The sequence below is a fragment of the Copadichromis virginalis genome, linkage group LG3, assembly GCF_057382275.1.
Source record: "Copadichromis virginalis isolate Kocher_CV1m ecotype Utaka linkage group LG3, C_Virginalis_male_GT1.1, whole genome shotgun sequence".
Classification (NCBI taxonomy): domain Eukaryota; kingdom Metazoa; phylum Chordata; class Actinopteri; order Cichliformes; family Cichlidae; genus Copadichromis; species Copadichromis virginalis.
The window spans coordinates 62086267-62104530 of NC_140620.1; the positions used below are offsets into that span (position 1 = coordinate 62086267).

Here is an 18264-nt window from a genome sequence, read left to right on the forward strand (position 1 = left end):
TCTTCTGTCAGATCTTCATCAATCACTTCTGCACGGGGCACACCTTCAGACTCTGCAGCTGCATAACGAAAGCCTGTAAGATAAAATTAGACATAAGGTAAATGTACACCAATATTCCAATGACAGGTGTGTGATTCATCTGGAGGTTATGTGCGGATTAGTGTACAGTGATAGCAATTTAGTATGTTTTTAGAGAGGGGGGGGGGGGGGTGTTTAACTCCGATGGGTGCTCTTTTTCGCTTCCGTTGCGTACGCCTTGAGTGCCGGTCCGAGTCTGATACAGGTATGTCGTCATGCCCCATGTGCAGTGTTGGTGCCCAGTCTGGATTTGTTACATCCATTTCATATGCTGGTTTGCCTGCAATAATGCCAAATCATAAGCTACTCAGTCGACATGATGTGGTTCTGCAGCATCACACATTAGCATGTTTTATCTCATTATCTATGACCTCAGCACGTTGAAAATAACACTAAAAGCCTTTCAAGAGTGATATGAATTAATTTAGAACTCACCGGAAAGAAAATGCCGTGAGCAAACCAACAAAAAGCTGGGGATTGCAGAGAACTCGATATCCGCTCGTCTCACCGCTGCAATCCAAGCCTGACGTCTTTGTTTAGTAATATCGGATACATGGGATCCCTCACGTTGCCTCCAGGATGGAAAACGATGAAAAGAGAGCCCGTTATCCAGCTTCTTGCCTTCACGATCGTGTGATCTAACGTTGCAACCGACAACACAACACGTACGATCCATAGCTGAAATGGTATCCTTTGGCTGGCCTACTGTCATGGCGGAAGGGGGCATGGCCCATCTCCCGTGACATCACGCTCCAAAGCCCTATAGTCGGGAAAATGTACCATGTCGACCAATCAAAAATGATATGGAAACATGACATTTGGTTGTTTAGCAAAAGGGGGAAGTTTTAGGAGTGACTGGCAAGAGAGAGCGAGTGAGCGAAAGAGAGAGAGAGTTTTGATACGTGAGAGATTTGTGACGTTTACCGTGTTTGGTCTCAAGTTAGTTTGTTGTCTTGTGTATTTAGTGTGTAGCTGTTGTTTTGTTTTGTGTGTCAGTTCTACTAGTGATCGTCACAGTTGCTGCCTTAAAGCCAACAAAGGCAGATTGCAGTGTAAACGCTGAGTGACACACCTGCTGTCAGACCTGCAGGTTTATCCCTGTGCTGTTCTCATATGTGTTAGAGTGACACAAACTATTGTTTGACACCTGATTGTTCTGTAAATAGTTTGAAATGATTATATGAAAAACGTCTGAGCCTTGGCTGCATTTTTTGGTAAATAGTACCATATAACTTTGTTGTTTGCAAAACGTGTGCGTATTTTTAAAAATGTACAATCTCTATTTGCATTTCAAGTTATGAAGATGATTCGTTAAACATGTGTGTGGTTTTTACAGTCAAAATATCACTTTCTACTTGTATTTTAAATTTTGTCTGAATTTAGATAAATTGTGCTGATACAGTTGGTCAAAATGAGAAAATAACAGATTGGCAAGATAAACTGTTTTTAAAGGTAAAATATAGAGGCCACATCAAAAGTAGTCAAGAAGGGTTAAAGGCTAAAAGCAAAGTTGTCACCAAGTACTGTTTATATTTGTGTGTATTGCTGCAGCTTTTTTGAGTATTAATTTGGTGCCTTTGTGTGAAATAATGGTATTGTGAGTGATCCATATAGTCACAAAGAATAGCCACTTGTTTCTGTGCTACCAAAGTTCCCCGGCTTTCATTCAAAATGTGTTTATCGTCAGCACCTGCACATTAAACTACTTAAACATTATAAATGTCTTCAAGCTCACACTGAGGCCTGTGGGGTACTATCAGCCACTGAGACAGTACACACATTTATATGTGTTTGTATATGAATATTTCATACTTTAAGACTGCCTGTTTATTTAAGGGAGATGAACAAAATACATTGGAATTGTACAAAATAATATCATGGATGATAAATTAAATAGATTTTAAGTAGATGCTTGTGCATTCTTAAAGTCTTATATGTTGAACTGAACTATGTGATCTGTTCAAAGCCTTAATCTTAATTTGAAGTGAAATGTGCATTTTGAGTTTATACACTATGTATATAAGGCGACCGTTTCCTTTTGCAGTATTTCTGTGTGGTGTACTTTTCTATGTCTTAACAAAAGGGGAACAAAGGTGTTTAAGTTCACCTAGGATGATGTGTTTTAATTTTCACATGGTCTTGCTTGAATTTGACCCTGACAAAGGCGTATGAACTCTGTCAGCTGTTTGGAGTTTCCATTTTCTAAACTTCTACATTCTGAACCTTCTTCAGCTCTGAACAGATGATGAAACACTGAATGATTTCAAGCTCACACTTTGTCTAATAAACTTACATCTTTCATTCTTTATACAGATTGATGGACTGTGGTTTGTCAGAGATCAGCTGTGATTATCTGGCAGCAGCACTGAAGTCCAACCCCTCCCATCTGAGACAGCTGGACCTGAGCTGCAACTACGAGCTGCAGGATTCAGGAGTGAAGCATCTGTGTGGTTTCCTGGAGAGTCCAGGATGTGGACTTGAAACTCTGGGGTCAGTCAGCATGTTTTAGTTGTGCTGAGATGAATATGATGTGAAAGTTGTGCTGACACTAAACTGCAGACATCAGGCTGATATTATACTGATCCACACTGAGGATCTTCATGGTAAAGTCTGTTTTCTTCTTCTCTGGTTTAGTCCATTGACTGCAGCAGAACAATGTTCACATTTCAAACAGTGAGACTCAACGTATGGCCCGCGGCCCACACGCGGCCTGCCCACCTTCCCTGATTCAGAGAGAGGGGACCCTGATTAACTGTGTAGTGTTCTTCCTCACAGTTCTAAGTATCAGACACAACAATGAATAATCCACAGCTGACTGTCTTTAGCAGGTCAAAGGTCACGGCACACAGCAGACAGTGGGAAATATTATAACTCTGATCATTTATCAGCACATATCCATATGTATAAAAACAAAGCTGACACTGTGAGACTTGATCAGAGGTGTGATCATCACAGCAGAGGCCTTTGTGTCAAAGTCACTGAGGATCAAACAGAAACACATGAAGCAGATTTTCCTGTTCTGGCTTTTTATAGCAGATAACCTTCAAAATATTCTGCAGTCCATCAAAAACTGAAGCAAACCATGAATCAACATGTGAACATGAGCTGATGCTGCTGAAGTGAAGCAAAGTTACAGAGGTTTGATTACAGACACAGCTGAGAGTTTGTAATCTGTCATCATTTTAAAAGGTTTACATTTCTTCAGTATATCCACATTTGCAGCTGCTACCTCAACCTCCACTTGTCCAACACAACTGCTGTCCACTGCCTCCATGACATTGTGATTTTGCTGTTGGTCTTCTGTCAGATCTTCATCAATCACTTCTGCACGGGGCACACCTTCAGACTCTGCAGCTGCATAACGAAAGCCTGTAAGATAAAATTAGACATAAGGTAAATGTACACCAATATTCCAATGACAGGTGTGTGATTCATCTGGAAGTTATGTGCGGATTAGTGTACAGTGATAGCAATTTAGTATGTTTTTAGAGGGGGGGGGGTTGTTTACCTCCGATGGGTGCTCTTTTTCGCTTCCGTTGCGTACGCCTTGAGTGCCGGTCCGAGTCTGATACAGGTATGTCGTCATGCCCCATGTGCAGTGTTGGTGCCCAGTCTGGATTTGTTACATCCATTTCATATGCTGGTTTGCCTGCAATAATGCCAAATCATAAGCTACTCAGTCGACATGATGTGGTTCTGCAGCATCACACATTAGCATGTTTTATCTCATTATCTATGACCTCAGCACGTTGAAAATAACACTAAAAGCCTTTCAAGAGTGATATGAATTAATTTAGAACTCACCGGAAAGAAAATGCCGTGAGCAAACCAACAAAAAGCTGGGGATTGCAGAGAACTCGATATCCGCTCGTCTCACCGCTGCAATCCAAGCCTGACGTCTTTGTTTAGTAATATCAGATACATGGGATCCCTCACGTTGCCTCCAGGATGGAAAACGATGAAAAGAGAGCCCGTTATCCAGCTTCTTGCCTTCACGATCGTGTGATCTAACGTTGCAACCGACAACACAACACGTACGATCCATAGCTGAAATGGTATCCTTTGGCTGGCCTACTGTCATGGCGGAAGGGGGCATGGCCCATCTCCCGTGACATCACGCTCCAAAGCCCTATAGGTGGGAAAATGTACCATGTCGACCAATCAAAAATGATATGGAAACATGACATTTGGTTGTTTAGCAAAAGGGGGAAGTTTTAGGAGTGACCGGCAAGAGAGAGCGAGTGAGCGAAAGAGAGAGAGAGTTTTGATACGTGAGAGATTTGTGACGTTTACCGTGTTTGGTCTCAAGTTAGTTTGTTGTCTTGTGTATTTAGTGTGTAGCTGTTGTTTTGTTTTGTGTGTCAGTTCTACTAGTGATCGTCACAGTTGCTGCCTTAAAGCCAACAAAGGCAGATTGCAGTGTAAACGCTGAGTGACACACCTGCTGTCAGACCTGCAGGTTTATCCCTGTGCTGTTCTCATATGTGTTAGAGTGACACAAACTATTGTTTGACACCTGATTGTTCTGTAAATAGTTTGAAATGATTATATGAAAAACGTCTGAGCCTTGGCTGCATTTTTTGGTAAATAGTACCATATAACTTTGTTGTTTGCAAAACGTGTGCGTATTTTTAAAAATGTACAATCTCTATTTGCATTTCAAGTTATGAAGATGATTCGTTAAACATGTGTGTGGTTTTTACAGTCAAAATATCACTTTCTACGTGTATTTTAAATTTTGTCTGAATTTAGATAAATTGTGCTGATACAGTTGATCAAAATGAGAAAATAACAGATTGGCAAGATAAACTGTTTTTAAAGGTAAAATATAGAGGCCACATCAAAAGTAGTCAAGAAGGGTTAAAGGCTAAAAGCAAAGTTGTCACCAAGTACTGTTTATATTTGTGTGTATTGCTGCAGCTTTTTTGAGTATTAATTTGGTGCCTTTGTGTGAAATAATGGTATTGTGAGTGATCCATATAGTCACAAAGAATAGCCACTTGTTTCTGTGCTACCAAAGTTCCCCGGCTTTCATTCAAAATGTGTTTATCGTCAGCACCTGCACATTAAACTACTTAAACATTATAAATGTCTTCAAGCTCACACTGAGGCCTGTGGGGTACTATCAGCCACTGAGACAGTACACACATTTATATGTGTTTGTATATGAATATTTCATACTTTAAGACTGCCTGTTTATTTAAGGGAGATGAACAAAATACATTGGAATTGTACAAAATAATATCATGGATGATAAATTAAATAGATTTTAAGTAGATGCTTGTGCATTCTTAAAGTCTTATATGTTGAACTGAACTATGTGATCTGTTCAAAGCCTTAATCTTAATTTGAAGTGAAATGTGCATTTTGAGTTTATACACTATGTATATAAGGCGACCGTTTCCTTTTGCAGTATTTTTGTGTGGTGTACTTTTCTATGTCTTAACAAAAGGGGAACAAAGGTGTTTAAGTTCACCTAGGATGATGTGTTTTAATTTTCACATGGTCTTGCTTGAATTTGACCCTGACAAAGGCGTATGAACTCTGTCAGCTGTTTGGAGTTTCCATTTTCTAAACTTCTACATTCTGAACCTTCTTCAGCTCTGAACAGATGATGAAACACTGAATGATTTCAAGCTCACACTTTGTCTAATAAACTTACATCTTTCATTCTTTATACAGATTGTGGGGCTGTGGTTTGTCAGAGATCAGCTGTGATTATCTGGCAGCAGCACTGAAGTCCAACCCCTCCCATCTGAGACAGCTGGACCTGAGCAGGAACAACAAGCTGCAGGATTCAGGAGTGAAGCATCTGTGTGGTTTCCTGGAGAGTCCAGGATGTGGACTTGAAACTCTGAGGTCAGTCAGCATGTTTTAGTTGTGCTGAGATGAATATGATGTGAAAGTTGTGCTGACACTAAACTGCAGACATCAGGCTGATATTATACTGATCCACACTGAGGATCTTCATGGTAAAGTCTGTTTTCTTCTTCTCTGGTTTAGTCCATTGACTGCAGCAGAACAATGTTCACATTTCAAACAGTGAGACTCAACGTATGGCCCGCGGCCCACACGCGGCCTGCCCACCTTCCCTGATTCAGAGAGAGGGGACCCTGATTAACTGTGTAGTGTTCTTCCTCACAGTTCTAAGTATCAGACACAACAATGAATAATCCACAGCTGACTGTCTTTAGCAGGTCAAAGGTCACGGCACACAGCAGACAGTGGGAAATATTATAACTCTGATCATTTATCAGCACATATCCATATGTATAAAAACAAAGCTGACACTGTGAGACTTGATCAGAGGTGTGATCATCACAGCAGAGGCCTTTGTGTCAAAGTCACTGAGGATCAAACAGAAACACATGAAGCAGATTTTCCTGTTCTGGCTTTTTATAGCAGATAACCTTCAAAATATTCTGCAGTCCATCAAAAACTGAAGCAAACCATGAATCAACATGTGAACATGAGCTGATGCTGCTGAAGGGAAGCAAAGTTACAGAGGTTTGATTACAGACACAGCTGAGAGTTTGTAATCTGTCATCATTTTAAAAGGTTTACATTTCTTCAGTATATCCACATTTGCAGCTGCTACCTCAACCTCCACTTGTCCAACACAACTGCTGTCCACTGCCTCCATGACATTGTGATTTTGCTGTTGGTCTTCTGTCAGATCTTCATCAATCACTTCTGCACGGGGCACACCTTCAGACTCTGCAGCTGCATAACGAAAGCCTGTAAGATAAAATTAGACATAAGGTAAATGTACACCAATATTCCAATGACAGGTGTGTGATTCATCTGGAAGTTATGTGCGGATTAGTGTACAGTGATAGCAATTTAGTATGTTTTTAGAGGGGGGGGGGGTGTTTACCTCCGATGGGTGCTCTTTTTCGCTTCCGTTGCGTACGCCTTGAGTGCCGGTCCGAGTCTGATACAGGTATGTCGTCATGCCCCATGTGCAGTGTTGGTGCCCAGTCTGGATTTATTACATCCATTTCATATGCTGGTTTGCCTGCAATAATGCCAAATCATAAGCTACTCAGTCGACATGACGTGGTTCTGCAGCATCACACATTAGCATGTTTTATCTCATTATCTATGACCGCAGCACGTTGAAAATCACACTAAAAGCCTTTCAAGAGTGATATGAATTAATTTAGAACTCACCGGAAAGAAAATGCCGTGAGCAAACCAACAAAAAGCTGGGGATTGCAGAGAACTCGATATCCGCTCGTCTCACCGCTGCAATCCAAGCCTGACGTCTTTGTTTAGTAATATCGGATACATGGGATCCCTCACGTTGCCTCCAGGATGGAAAACGATGAAAAGAGAGCCCGTTATCCAGCTTCTTGCCTTCACGATCGTGTGATCTAACGTTGCAACCGACAACACAACACGTACGATCCATAGCTGAAATGGTATCCTTTGGCTGGTCTACTGTCATGGCGGAAGGGGGCATGGCCCATCTCCCGTGACATCACGCTCCAAAGCCCTATAGGTGGGAAAATGTACCATGTCGACCAATCAAAAATGATATGGAAACATGACATTTGGTTGTTTAGCAAAAGGGGGAAGTTTTAGGAGTGACCGGCAAGAGAGAGCGAGTGAGCGAAAGAGAGAGAGAGTTTTGATACGTGAGAGATTTGTGACGTTTACCGTGTTTGGTCTCAAGTTAGTTTGTTGTCTTGTGTATTTAGTGTGTAGCTGTTGTTTTGTTTTGTGTGTCAGTTCTACTAGTGATCGTCACAGTTGCTGCCTTAAAGCCAACAAAGGCAGATTGCAGTGTAAACGCTGAGTGACACACCTGCTGTCAGACCTGCAGGTTTATCCCTGTGCTGTTCTCATATGTGTTAGAGTGACACAAACTATTGTTTGACACCTGATTGTTCTGTAAATAGTTTGAAATGATTATATGAAAAACGTCTGAGCCTTGGCTGCATTTTTTGGTAAATAGTACCATATAACTTTGTTGTTTGCAAAACGTGTGCGTATTTTTAAAAATGTACAATCTCTATTTGCATTTCAAGTTATGAAGATGATTCGTTAAACATGTGTGTGGTTTTTACAGTCAAAATATCACTTTCTACTTGTATTTTAAATTTTGTCTGAATTTAGATAAATTGTGCTGATACAGTTGGTCAAAATGAGAAAATAACAGATTGGCAAGATAAACTGTTTTTAAAGGTAAAATATAGAGGCCACATCAAAAGTAGTCAAGAAGGGTTAAAGGCTAAAAGCAAGGTTGTCACCAAGTACTGTTTATATTTGTGTGTATTGCTGCAGCTTTTTTGAGTATTAATTTGGTGCCTTTGTGTGAAATAATGGTATTGTGAGTGATCCATATAGTCACAAAGAATAGCCACTTGTTTCTGTGCTACCAAAGTTCCCCGGCTTTCATTCAAAATGTGTTTATCGTCAGCACCTGCACATTAAACTACTTAAACATTATAAATGTCTTCAAGCTCACACTGAGGCCTGTGGGGTACTATCAGCCACTGAGACAGTACACACATTTATATGTGTTTGTATATGAATATTTCATACTTTAAGACTGCCTGTTTATTTAAGGGAGATGAACAAAATACATTGGAATTGTACAAAATAATATCATGGATGATAAATTAAATAGATTTTAAGTAGATGCTTGTGCATTCTTAAAGTCTTATATGTTGAACTGGACTATGTGATCTGTTCAAAGCCTTAATCTTAATTTGAAGTGAAATGTGCATTTTGAGTTTATACACTATGTATATAAGGCGACCGTTTCCTTTTGCAGTATTTCTGTGTGGTGTACTTTTCTATGTCTTAACAAAAGGGGAACAAAGGTGTTTAAGTTCACCTAGGATGATGTGTTTTAATTTTCACATGGTCTTGCTTGAATTTGACCCTGACAAAGGCGTATGAACTCTGTCAGCTGTTTGGAGTTTCCATTTTCTAAACTTCTACATTCTGAACCTTCTTCAGCTCTGAACAGATGATGAAACACTGAATGATTTCAAGCTCACACTTTGTCTAATAAACTTACATCTTTCATTCTTTATACAGATTGTGGGGCTGTGGTTTGTCAGAGATCAGCTGTGATTATCTGGCAGCAGCACTGAAGTCCAACCCCTCCCATCTGAGAGAGCTGCACCTGAGCAGGAACAACAACCTGCAGGATTCAGGAGTGAAGCATCTGTGTGGTTTCCTGGAGAGTCCAGGATGTGGACTTGAAACTCTGAGGTCAGTCAGCATGTTTTAGTTGTGCTGAGATGAATATGATGTGAAAGTTGTGCTGACACTAAACTGCAGACATCAGGCTGATATTATACTGATCCACACTGAGGATCTTCATGGTAAAGTCTGTTTTCTTCTTCTCTGGTTTAGTCCATTGACTGCAGCAGAACAATGTTCACATTTCAAACAGTGAGACTCAACGTATGGCCCGCGGCCCACACGCGGCCTGCCCACCTTCCCTGATTCAGAGAGAGGGGACCCTGATTAACTGTGTAGTGTTCTTCCTCACAGTTCTAAGTATCAGACACAACAATGAATAATCCACAGCTGACTGTCTTTAGCAGGTCAAAGGTCACGGCACACAGCAGGCAGTGGGAAATATTATAACTCTGATCATTTATCAGCACATATCCATATGTATAAAAACAAAGCTGACACTGTGAGACTTGATCAGAGGTGTGATCATCACAGCAGAGGCCTTTGTGTCAAAGTCACTGAGGATCAAACAGAAACACATGAAGCAGATTTTCCTGTTCTGGCTTTTTATAGCAGATAACCTTCAAAATATTCTGCAGTCCATCAAAAACTGAAGCAAACCATGAATCAACATGTGAACATGAGCTGATGCTGCTGAAGGGAAGCAAAGTTACAGAGGTTTGATTACAGACACAGCTGAGAGTTTGTAATCTGTCATCATTTTAAAAGGTTTACATTTCTTCAGTATATCCACATTTGCAGCTGGTACCTCAACCTCCACTTGTCCAACACAACTGCTGTCCACTGCCTCCATGACATTGTGATTTTGCTGTTGGTCTTCTGTCAGATCTTCATCAATCACTTCTGCACGGGGCACACCTTCAGACTCTGCAGCTGCATAACGAAAGCCTGTAAGATAAAATTAGACATAAGGTAAATGTACACCAATATTCCAATGACAGGTGTGTGATTCATCTGGAAGTTATGTGCGGATTAGTGTACAGTGATAGCAATTTAGTATGTTTTTAGAGGGGGGGGGGGGGGGGGGGGTTGTTTACCTCCGATGGGTGCTCTTTTTCGCTTCCGTTGCGTACGCCTTGAGTGCCGGTCCGAGTCTGATACAGGTATGTCGTCATGCCCCATGTGCAGTGTTGGTGCCCAGTCTGGATTTGTTACATCCATTTCATATGCTGGTTTGCCTGCAATAATGCCAAATCATAAGCTACTCAGTCGACATGATGTGGTTCTGCAGCATCACACATTAGCATGTTTTATCTCATTATCTATGACCTCAGCACGTTGAAAATAACACTAAAAGCCTTTCAAGAGTGATATGAATTAATTTAGAACTCACCGGAAAGAAAATGCCGTGAGCAAACCAACAAAAAGCTGGGGATTGCAGAGAACTCGATATCCGCTCGTCTCACCGCTGCAATCCAAGCCTGACGTCTTTGTTTAGTAATATCGGATACATGGGATCCCTCACGTTGCCTCCAGGATGGAAAACGATGAAAAGAGAGCCCGTTATCCAGCTTCTTGCCTTCACGATCGTGTGATCTAACGTTGCAACCGACAACACAACACGTACGATCCATAGCTGAAATGGTATCCTTTGGCTGGCCTACTGTCATGGCGGAAGGGGGCATGGCCCATCTCCCGTGACATCACGCTCCAAAGCCCTATAGGTGGGAAAATGTACCATGTCGACCAATCAAAAATGATATGGAAACATGACATTTGGTTGTTTAGCAAAAGGGGGAAGTTTTAGGAGTGACCGGCAAGAGAGAGCGAGTGAGCGAAAGAGAGAGAGAGTTTTGATACGTGAGAGATTTGTGACGTTTACCGTGTTTGGTCTCAAGTTAGTTTGTTGTCTTGTGTATTTAGTGTGTAGCTGTTGTTTTGTTTTGTGTGTCAGTTCTACTAGTGATCGTCACAGTTGCTGCCTTAAAGCCAACAAAGGCAGATTGCAGTGTAAACGCTGAGTGACACACCTGCTGTCAGACCTGCAGGTTTATCCCTGTGCTGTTCTCATATGTGTTAGAGTGACACAAACTATTGTTTGACACCTGATTGTTCTGTAAATAGTTTGAAATGATTATATGAAAAACGTCTGAGCCTTGGCTGCATTTTTTGGTAAATAGTACCATATAACTTTGTTGTTTGCAAAACGTGTGCGTATTTTTAAAAATGTACAATCTCTATTTGCATTTCAAGTTATGAAGATGATTCGTTAAACATGTGTGTGGTTTTTACAGTCAAAATATCACTTTCTACTTGTATTTTAAATTTTGTCTGAATTTAGATAAATTGTGCTGATACAGTTGGTCAAAATGAGAAAATAACAGATTGGCAAGATAAACTGTTTTTAAAGGTAAAATATAGAGGCCACATCAAAAGTAGTCAAGAAGGGTTAAAGGCTAAAAGCAAAGTTGTCACCAAGTACTGTTTATATTTGTGTGTATTGCTGCAGCTTTTTTGAGTATTAATTTGGTGCCTTTGTGTGAAATAATGGTATTGTGAGTGATCCATATAGTCACAAAGAATAGCCACTTGTTTCTGTGCTACCAAAGTTCCCCGGCTTTCATTCAAAATGTGTTTATCGTCAGCACCTGCACATTAAACTACTTAAACATTATAAATGTCTTCAAGCTCACACTGAGGCCTGTGGGGTACTATCAGCCACTGAGACAGTACACACATTTATATGTGTTTGTATATGAATATTTCATACTTTAAGACTGCCTGTTTATTTAAGGGAGATGAACAAAATACATTGGAATTGTACAAAATAATATCATGGATGATAAATTAAATAGATTTTAAGTAGATGCTTGTGCATTCTTAAAGTCTTATATGTTGAACTGGACTATGTGATCTGTTCAAAGCCTTAATCTTAATTTGAAGTGAAATGTGCATTTTGAGTTTATACACTATGTATATAAGGCGACCGTTTCCTTTTGCAGTATTTCTGTGTGGTGTACTTTTCTATGTCTTAACAAAAGGGGAACAAAGGTGTTTAAGTTCACCTAGGATGATGTGTTTTAATTTTCACATGGTCTTGCTTGAATTTGACCCTGACAAAGGCGTATGAACTCTGTCAGCTGTTTGGAGTTTCCATTTTCTAAACTTCTACATTCTGAACCTTCTTCAGCTCTGAACAGATGATGAAACACTGAATGATTTCAAGCTCACACTTTGTCTAATAAACTTACATCTTTCATTCTTTATACAGATTGTGGGGCTGTGGTTTGTCAGAGATCAGCTGTGATTATCTGGCAGCAGCACTGAAGTCCAACCCCTCCCATCTGAGAGAGCTGCACCTGAGCAGGAACAACAACCTGCAGGATTCAGGAGTGAAGCATCTGTGTGGTTTCCTGGAGAGTCCAGGATGTGGACTTGAAACTCTGAGGTCAGTCAGCATGTTTTAGTTGTGCTGAGATGAATATGATGTGAAAGTTGTGCTGACACTAAACTGCAGACATCAGGCTGATATTATACTGATCCACACTGAGGATCTTCATGGTAAAGTCTGTTTTCTTCTTCTCTGGTTTAGTCCATTGACTGCAGCAGAACAATGTTCACATTTCAAACAGTGAGACTCAACGTATGGCCCGCGGCCCACACGCGGCCTGCCCACCTTCCCTGATTCAGAGAGAGGGGACCCTGATTAACTGTGTAGTGTTCTTCCTCACAGTTCTAAGTATCAGACACAACAATGAATAATCCACAGCTGACTGTCTTTAGCAGGTCAAAGGTCACGGCACACAGCAGGCAGTGGGAAATATTATAACTCTGATCATTTATCAGCACATATCCATATGTATAAAAACAAAGCTGACACTGTGAGACTTGATCAGAGGTGTGATCATCACAGCAGAGGCCTTTGTGTCAAAGTCACTGAGGATCAAACAGAAACACATGAAGCAGATTTTCCTGTTCTGGCTTTTTATAGCAGATAACCTTCAAAATATTCTGCAGTCCATCAAAAACTGAAGCAAACCATGAATCAACATGTGAACATGAGCTGATGCTGCTGAAGGGAAGCAAAGTTACAGAGGTTTGATTACAGACACAGCTGAGAGTTTGTAATCTGTCATCATTTTAAAAGGTTTACATTTCTTCAGTATATCCACATTTGCAGCTGGTACCTCAACCTCCACTTGTCCAACACAACTGCTGTCCACTGCCTCCATGACATTGTGATTTTGCTGTTGGTCTTCTGTCAGATCTTCATCAATCACTTCTGCACGGGGCACACCTTCAGACTCTGCAGCTGCATAACGAAAGCCTGTAAGATAAAATTAGACATAAGGTAAATGTACACCAATATTCCAATGACAGGTGTGTGATTCATCTGGAAGTTATGTGCGGATTAGTGTACAGTGATAGCAATTTAGTATGTTTTTAGAGGGGGGGGGGTTGTTTACCTCCGATGGGTGCTCTTTTTCGCTTCCGTTGCGTACGCCTTGAGTGCCGGTCCGAGTCTGATACAGGTATGTCGTCATGCCCCATGTGCAGTGTTGGTTCCCAGTCTGGATTTGTTACATCCATTTCATATGCTGGTTTGCCTGCAATAATGCCAAATCATAAGCTACTCAGTCGACATGACGTGGTTCTGCAGCATCACACATTAGCATGTTTTATCTCATTATCTATGACCGCAGCACATTGAAAATCACACTAAAAGCCTTTCAAGAGTGATATGAATTCATTTAGAACTCACCGGAAAGAAAATGCCGTGAGCAAACCAACAAAAAGCTGGGGATTGCAGAGAACTCGATATCCGCTCGTCTCACCGCTGCAATCCAAGCCTGACGTCTTTGTTTAGTAATATCGGATACATGGGATCCCTCACGTTGCCTCCAGGATGGAAAACGATGAAAAGAGAGCCCGTTATCCAGCTTCTTGCCTTCACGATCGTGTGATCTAACGTTGCAACCGACAACACAACACGTACGATCCATAGCTGAAATGGTATCCTTTGGTTGGCCTACTGTCATGGCGGAAGGGGGCATGGCCCATCTCCCGTGACATCACGCTCCAAAGCCCTATAGGTGGGAAAATGTACCATGTCGACCAATCAAAAATGATATGGAAACATGACATTTGGTTGTTTAGCAAAAGGGGGAAGTTTTAGGAGTGACCGGCAAGAGAGAGCGAGTGAGCGAAAGAGAGAGAGAGTTTTGATACGTGAGAGATTTGTGACGTTTACCGTGTTTGGTCTCAAGTTAGTTTGTTGTCTTGTGTATTTAGTGTGTAGCTGTTGTTTTGTTTTGTGTGTCAGTTCTACTAGTGATCGTCACAGTTGCTGCCTTAAAGCCAACAAAGGCAGATTGCAGTGTAAACGCTGAGTGACACACCTGCTGTCAGACCTGCAGGTTTATCCCTGTGCTGTTCTCATATGTGTTAGAGTGACACAAACTATTGTTTGACACCTGATTGTTCTGTAAATAGTTTGAAATGATTATATGAAAAACGTCTGAGCCTTGGCTGCATTTTTTGGTAAATAGTACCATATAACTTTGTTGTTTGCAAAACGTGTGCGTATTTTTAAAAATGTACAATCTCTATTTGCATTTCAAGTTATGAAGATGATTCGTTAAACATGTGTGTGGTTTTTACAGTCAAAATATCACTTTCTACTTGTATTTTAAATTTTGTCTGAATTTAGATAAATTGTGCTGATACAGTTGGTCAAAATGAGAAAATAACAGATTGGCAAGATAAACTGTTTTTAAAGGTAAAATATAGAGGCCACATCAAAAGTAGTCAAGAAGGGTTAAAGGCTAAAAGCAAAGTTGTCACCAAGTACTGTTTATATTTGTGTGTATTGCTGCAGCTTTTTTGAGTATTAATTTGGTGCCTTTGTGTGAAATAATGGTATTGTGAGTGATCCATATAGTCACAAAGAATAGCCACTTGTTTCTGTGCTACCAAAGTTCCCCGGCTTTCATTCAAAATGTGTTTATCGTCAGCACCTGCACATTAAACTACTTAAACATTATAAATGTCTTCAAGCTCACACTGAGGCCTGTGGGGTCCTATCAGCCACTGAGACAGTACACACATTTATATGTGTTTGTATATGAATATTTCATACTTTAAGACTGCCTGTTTATTTAAGGGAGATGAACAAAATACATTGGAATTGTACAAAATAATATCATGGATGATAAATTAAATAGATTTTAAGTAGATGCTTGTGCATTCTTAAAGTCTTATATGTTGAACTGAACTATGTGATCTGTTCAAAGCCTTAATCTTAATTTGAAGTGAAATGTGCATTTTGAGTTTATACACTATGTATATAAGGCGACCGTTTCCTTTTGCAGTATTTTTGTGTGGTGTACTTTTCTATGTCTTAACAAAAGGGGAACAAAGGTGTTTAAGTTCACCTAGGATGATGTGTTTTAATTTTCACATGGTCTTGCTTGAATTTGACCCTGACAAAGGCGTATGAACTCTGTCAGCTGTTTGGAGTTTCCATTTTCTAAACTTCTACATTCTGAACCTTCTTCAGCTCTGAACAGATGATGAAACGCTGAATGATTTCAAGCTCACACTTTGTCTAATAAACTTACATCTTTCATTCTTTATACAGATTGAGGCGCTGTGGTTTGTCAGAGATCAGCTGTGATTATCTGGCAGCAGCACTGAAGTCCAACCCCTCCCATCTGAGAGAGCTGGACCTGTGGGGAAACAACCTGAAGGATCCAGATGTGAAGCAGCTGTCTGATCTTCAGCAGAGTCCAGACTACAGACTGGAGACTCTGGAGTAAGTAGAGTGATGGAGTGAGTGGGTGGTGCTGTCAGCAGTATTGTACTAAACACAGTCAGTATGAAACAAAGATCCAGTGTTTCCTGTAAAGCTGCAGCTTCTCAGTGAAGCTGTGAGAGGAGAATGGTGACAGGCTTCAGGATTGGACACAAACACTTCCTGTTTCTGACCTTTATGGTCACCATGGTAACGGCTGACACGCTCTGATCAAACACTGTCAACAGCCAATCAGCTCTCTGAACAAAGCAGCACGCAGACCAATGACTGCATTCGTTTCCAAGTTTAAAGCAGTGAAGAACACAGTCTGTAGGTGAGGAAGAATTTAGTGAGAGCAGATGTTTGGATGGAATTCCTCCAGTTAACAGCTGGAACCGTCCATCTGGATTGTTGGGCTTGTTGTTGGGGTTCCTACAGAGCTCAGAGTGGACACACCAAGGTTCTTCTAATGAATGAAAGTCCAAACTCAAACTAGGAGGGAAAAACATTTTCATCAACTTCAATAAAAATCCAAAGATTAGAAAAAGTGAAGCAACAATGAGTCCTAGTACAGTCCCAGCACTGAAGTCCCTGCTGCTCTTTATACTGGATGTGCTGCATCACTGACTGACAGCTGATGAAGAGTCTCTGGAAACACTCGTTTATCTCCTCTGCTCTTCCTTCTTCTCTCTGCAGGTGGTGGTGATGATGGTAAACAGGACGGTGTGTGTGCTGAGAGAGGAGGAGCTGTGTCCTGATGATCCAGAGAGGTTGAAGCAGCAGCAGCTTGTGTGTAGAGACGCTCTGACTGGGCCATGTTACTGGGAGGTGGAGAGGAGAGCTTCATCCAGCAGTGACTGACAGAGGAATGAGAAGCAGTGCAGATGACTGTCAGTGCTGCAGAGTGAACTGCTCTGAGAACAGCTCCACTGTCAGACACAATGTAGAGTCCAGCATCATCCCTGTGTGTCCCTCTGGATCTGACAGAGGATCATCAGTGTATCTGGACTGCTCTGCTGCTGCTCTGTCCTTCTACAGTCTCTGCACAGTCTCTGTCTGACTCTGGCTACATTTTTGGCATTTATATTCTTGGTTGCTCTCTTTATATTTTTCACATGCAAAATGTGCCCATCTTTGGCAAGATTCATACTGCACCTGGAAAGGAAAAATAAATGGCTCATATTCTGTTTGGTGAATACTATTACTCAACATTTTAATTATGATTGGCAAGTAATGATACTAAGACTTATGTGTTTCTTTTGTTTTGTTTTGTTTTGTTTTACCATTTCAATCATGCTGCGGTCAGCGTTAGCATCTAACATGGAGCAAACAATGCAGTAGTCCTCAGCGTTCCCTGAAACACAATCATAGTTAGGTTTTAATCAAACATTATTTATTGAATAATTAAAAAATAATAGTACATTTTTTCCAAATATACTTCCTGGAAAATTAGTCTAAATTAGACTTTGAGAAGGGTCTTATCTGAAAGTGTTTGAAGAGCACTATTTGTACTGTGCTGTTTGAAAAGCACTATTTAAATTGGAAGTACGCACTAACGTGATAAGGACTTTACTGGACTTACCTCGATTTTCAAGTAGGGTGCAAGCTATCTGCATTCGCTCCAGCACAACTGGCTCTGTAGTGGTTGACACCTCACTGACCTCTCCAAAATCAAGGTAGTGTTCTGCAAACTGTGAGATTGATCATAATTAGAATGTAAAGTCTTAATTAGGTAAAGGATAGGATAATTATAAGCCACAAGGCTTCAGCCTATTCCTTTTTCAGTTACTGTATGATTAAGTACTTCTATGTAAAATGATCATCTTTGTTGTTGTTGACCGAAATAACTTTCACTTCACTTAAATTCACTTAAAGTCTTAATTCTAGCTAACAAGAAACTGAATCATTTGAATACGGGTTACCTTTAACAGTAAAACTCCACAACTGCTGGAATCCTGTCGCTTGTTGTGTTGCATAGTCTGTAACTGCCACTCCATGGTGTCTTCATGCCCTCTCATCCTCAGAAAATTCCTAGTTGAACAAAAGTGTTTGTAATGAAACAAGATTTTTTTTTTTTTAATCTAAGAATAACACCTCAGTATCATACATACCTCCAGTTGCGCAGAATTTTCCTGTCATAAACACCTTCATTCCCATGGGGTCTATGAGCAGTATTTTCTGTGCAGAAATGTTGACAATCTAAAGAAAAAGTTAAATTAAAAATTACAATTGTT

The 18264-nt window shown here is 40.6% G+C and overlaps 1 protein-coding gene across 1 annotated transcript in view; it reads left to right on the forward strand.

Moving 5' to 3' along the window:
• LOC146716484 (protein NLRC3-like) overlaps nucleotides 1–18264 on the forward strand; it is a 368054-nt gene extending 349790 nt beyond the window's left edge. Inside the window, exon 9 of the mRNA XM_085452525.1 lies at nucleotides 16727–18264. Within this exon, the coding sequence (XP_085308651.1) occupies nucleotides 16727–16736 (10 nt within the window). The 3' untranslated portion in view covers nucleotides 16737–18264. The remainder of the gene's footprint in view (nucleotides 1–16726) is intronic.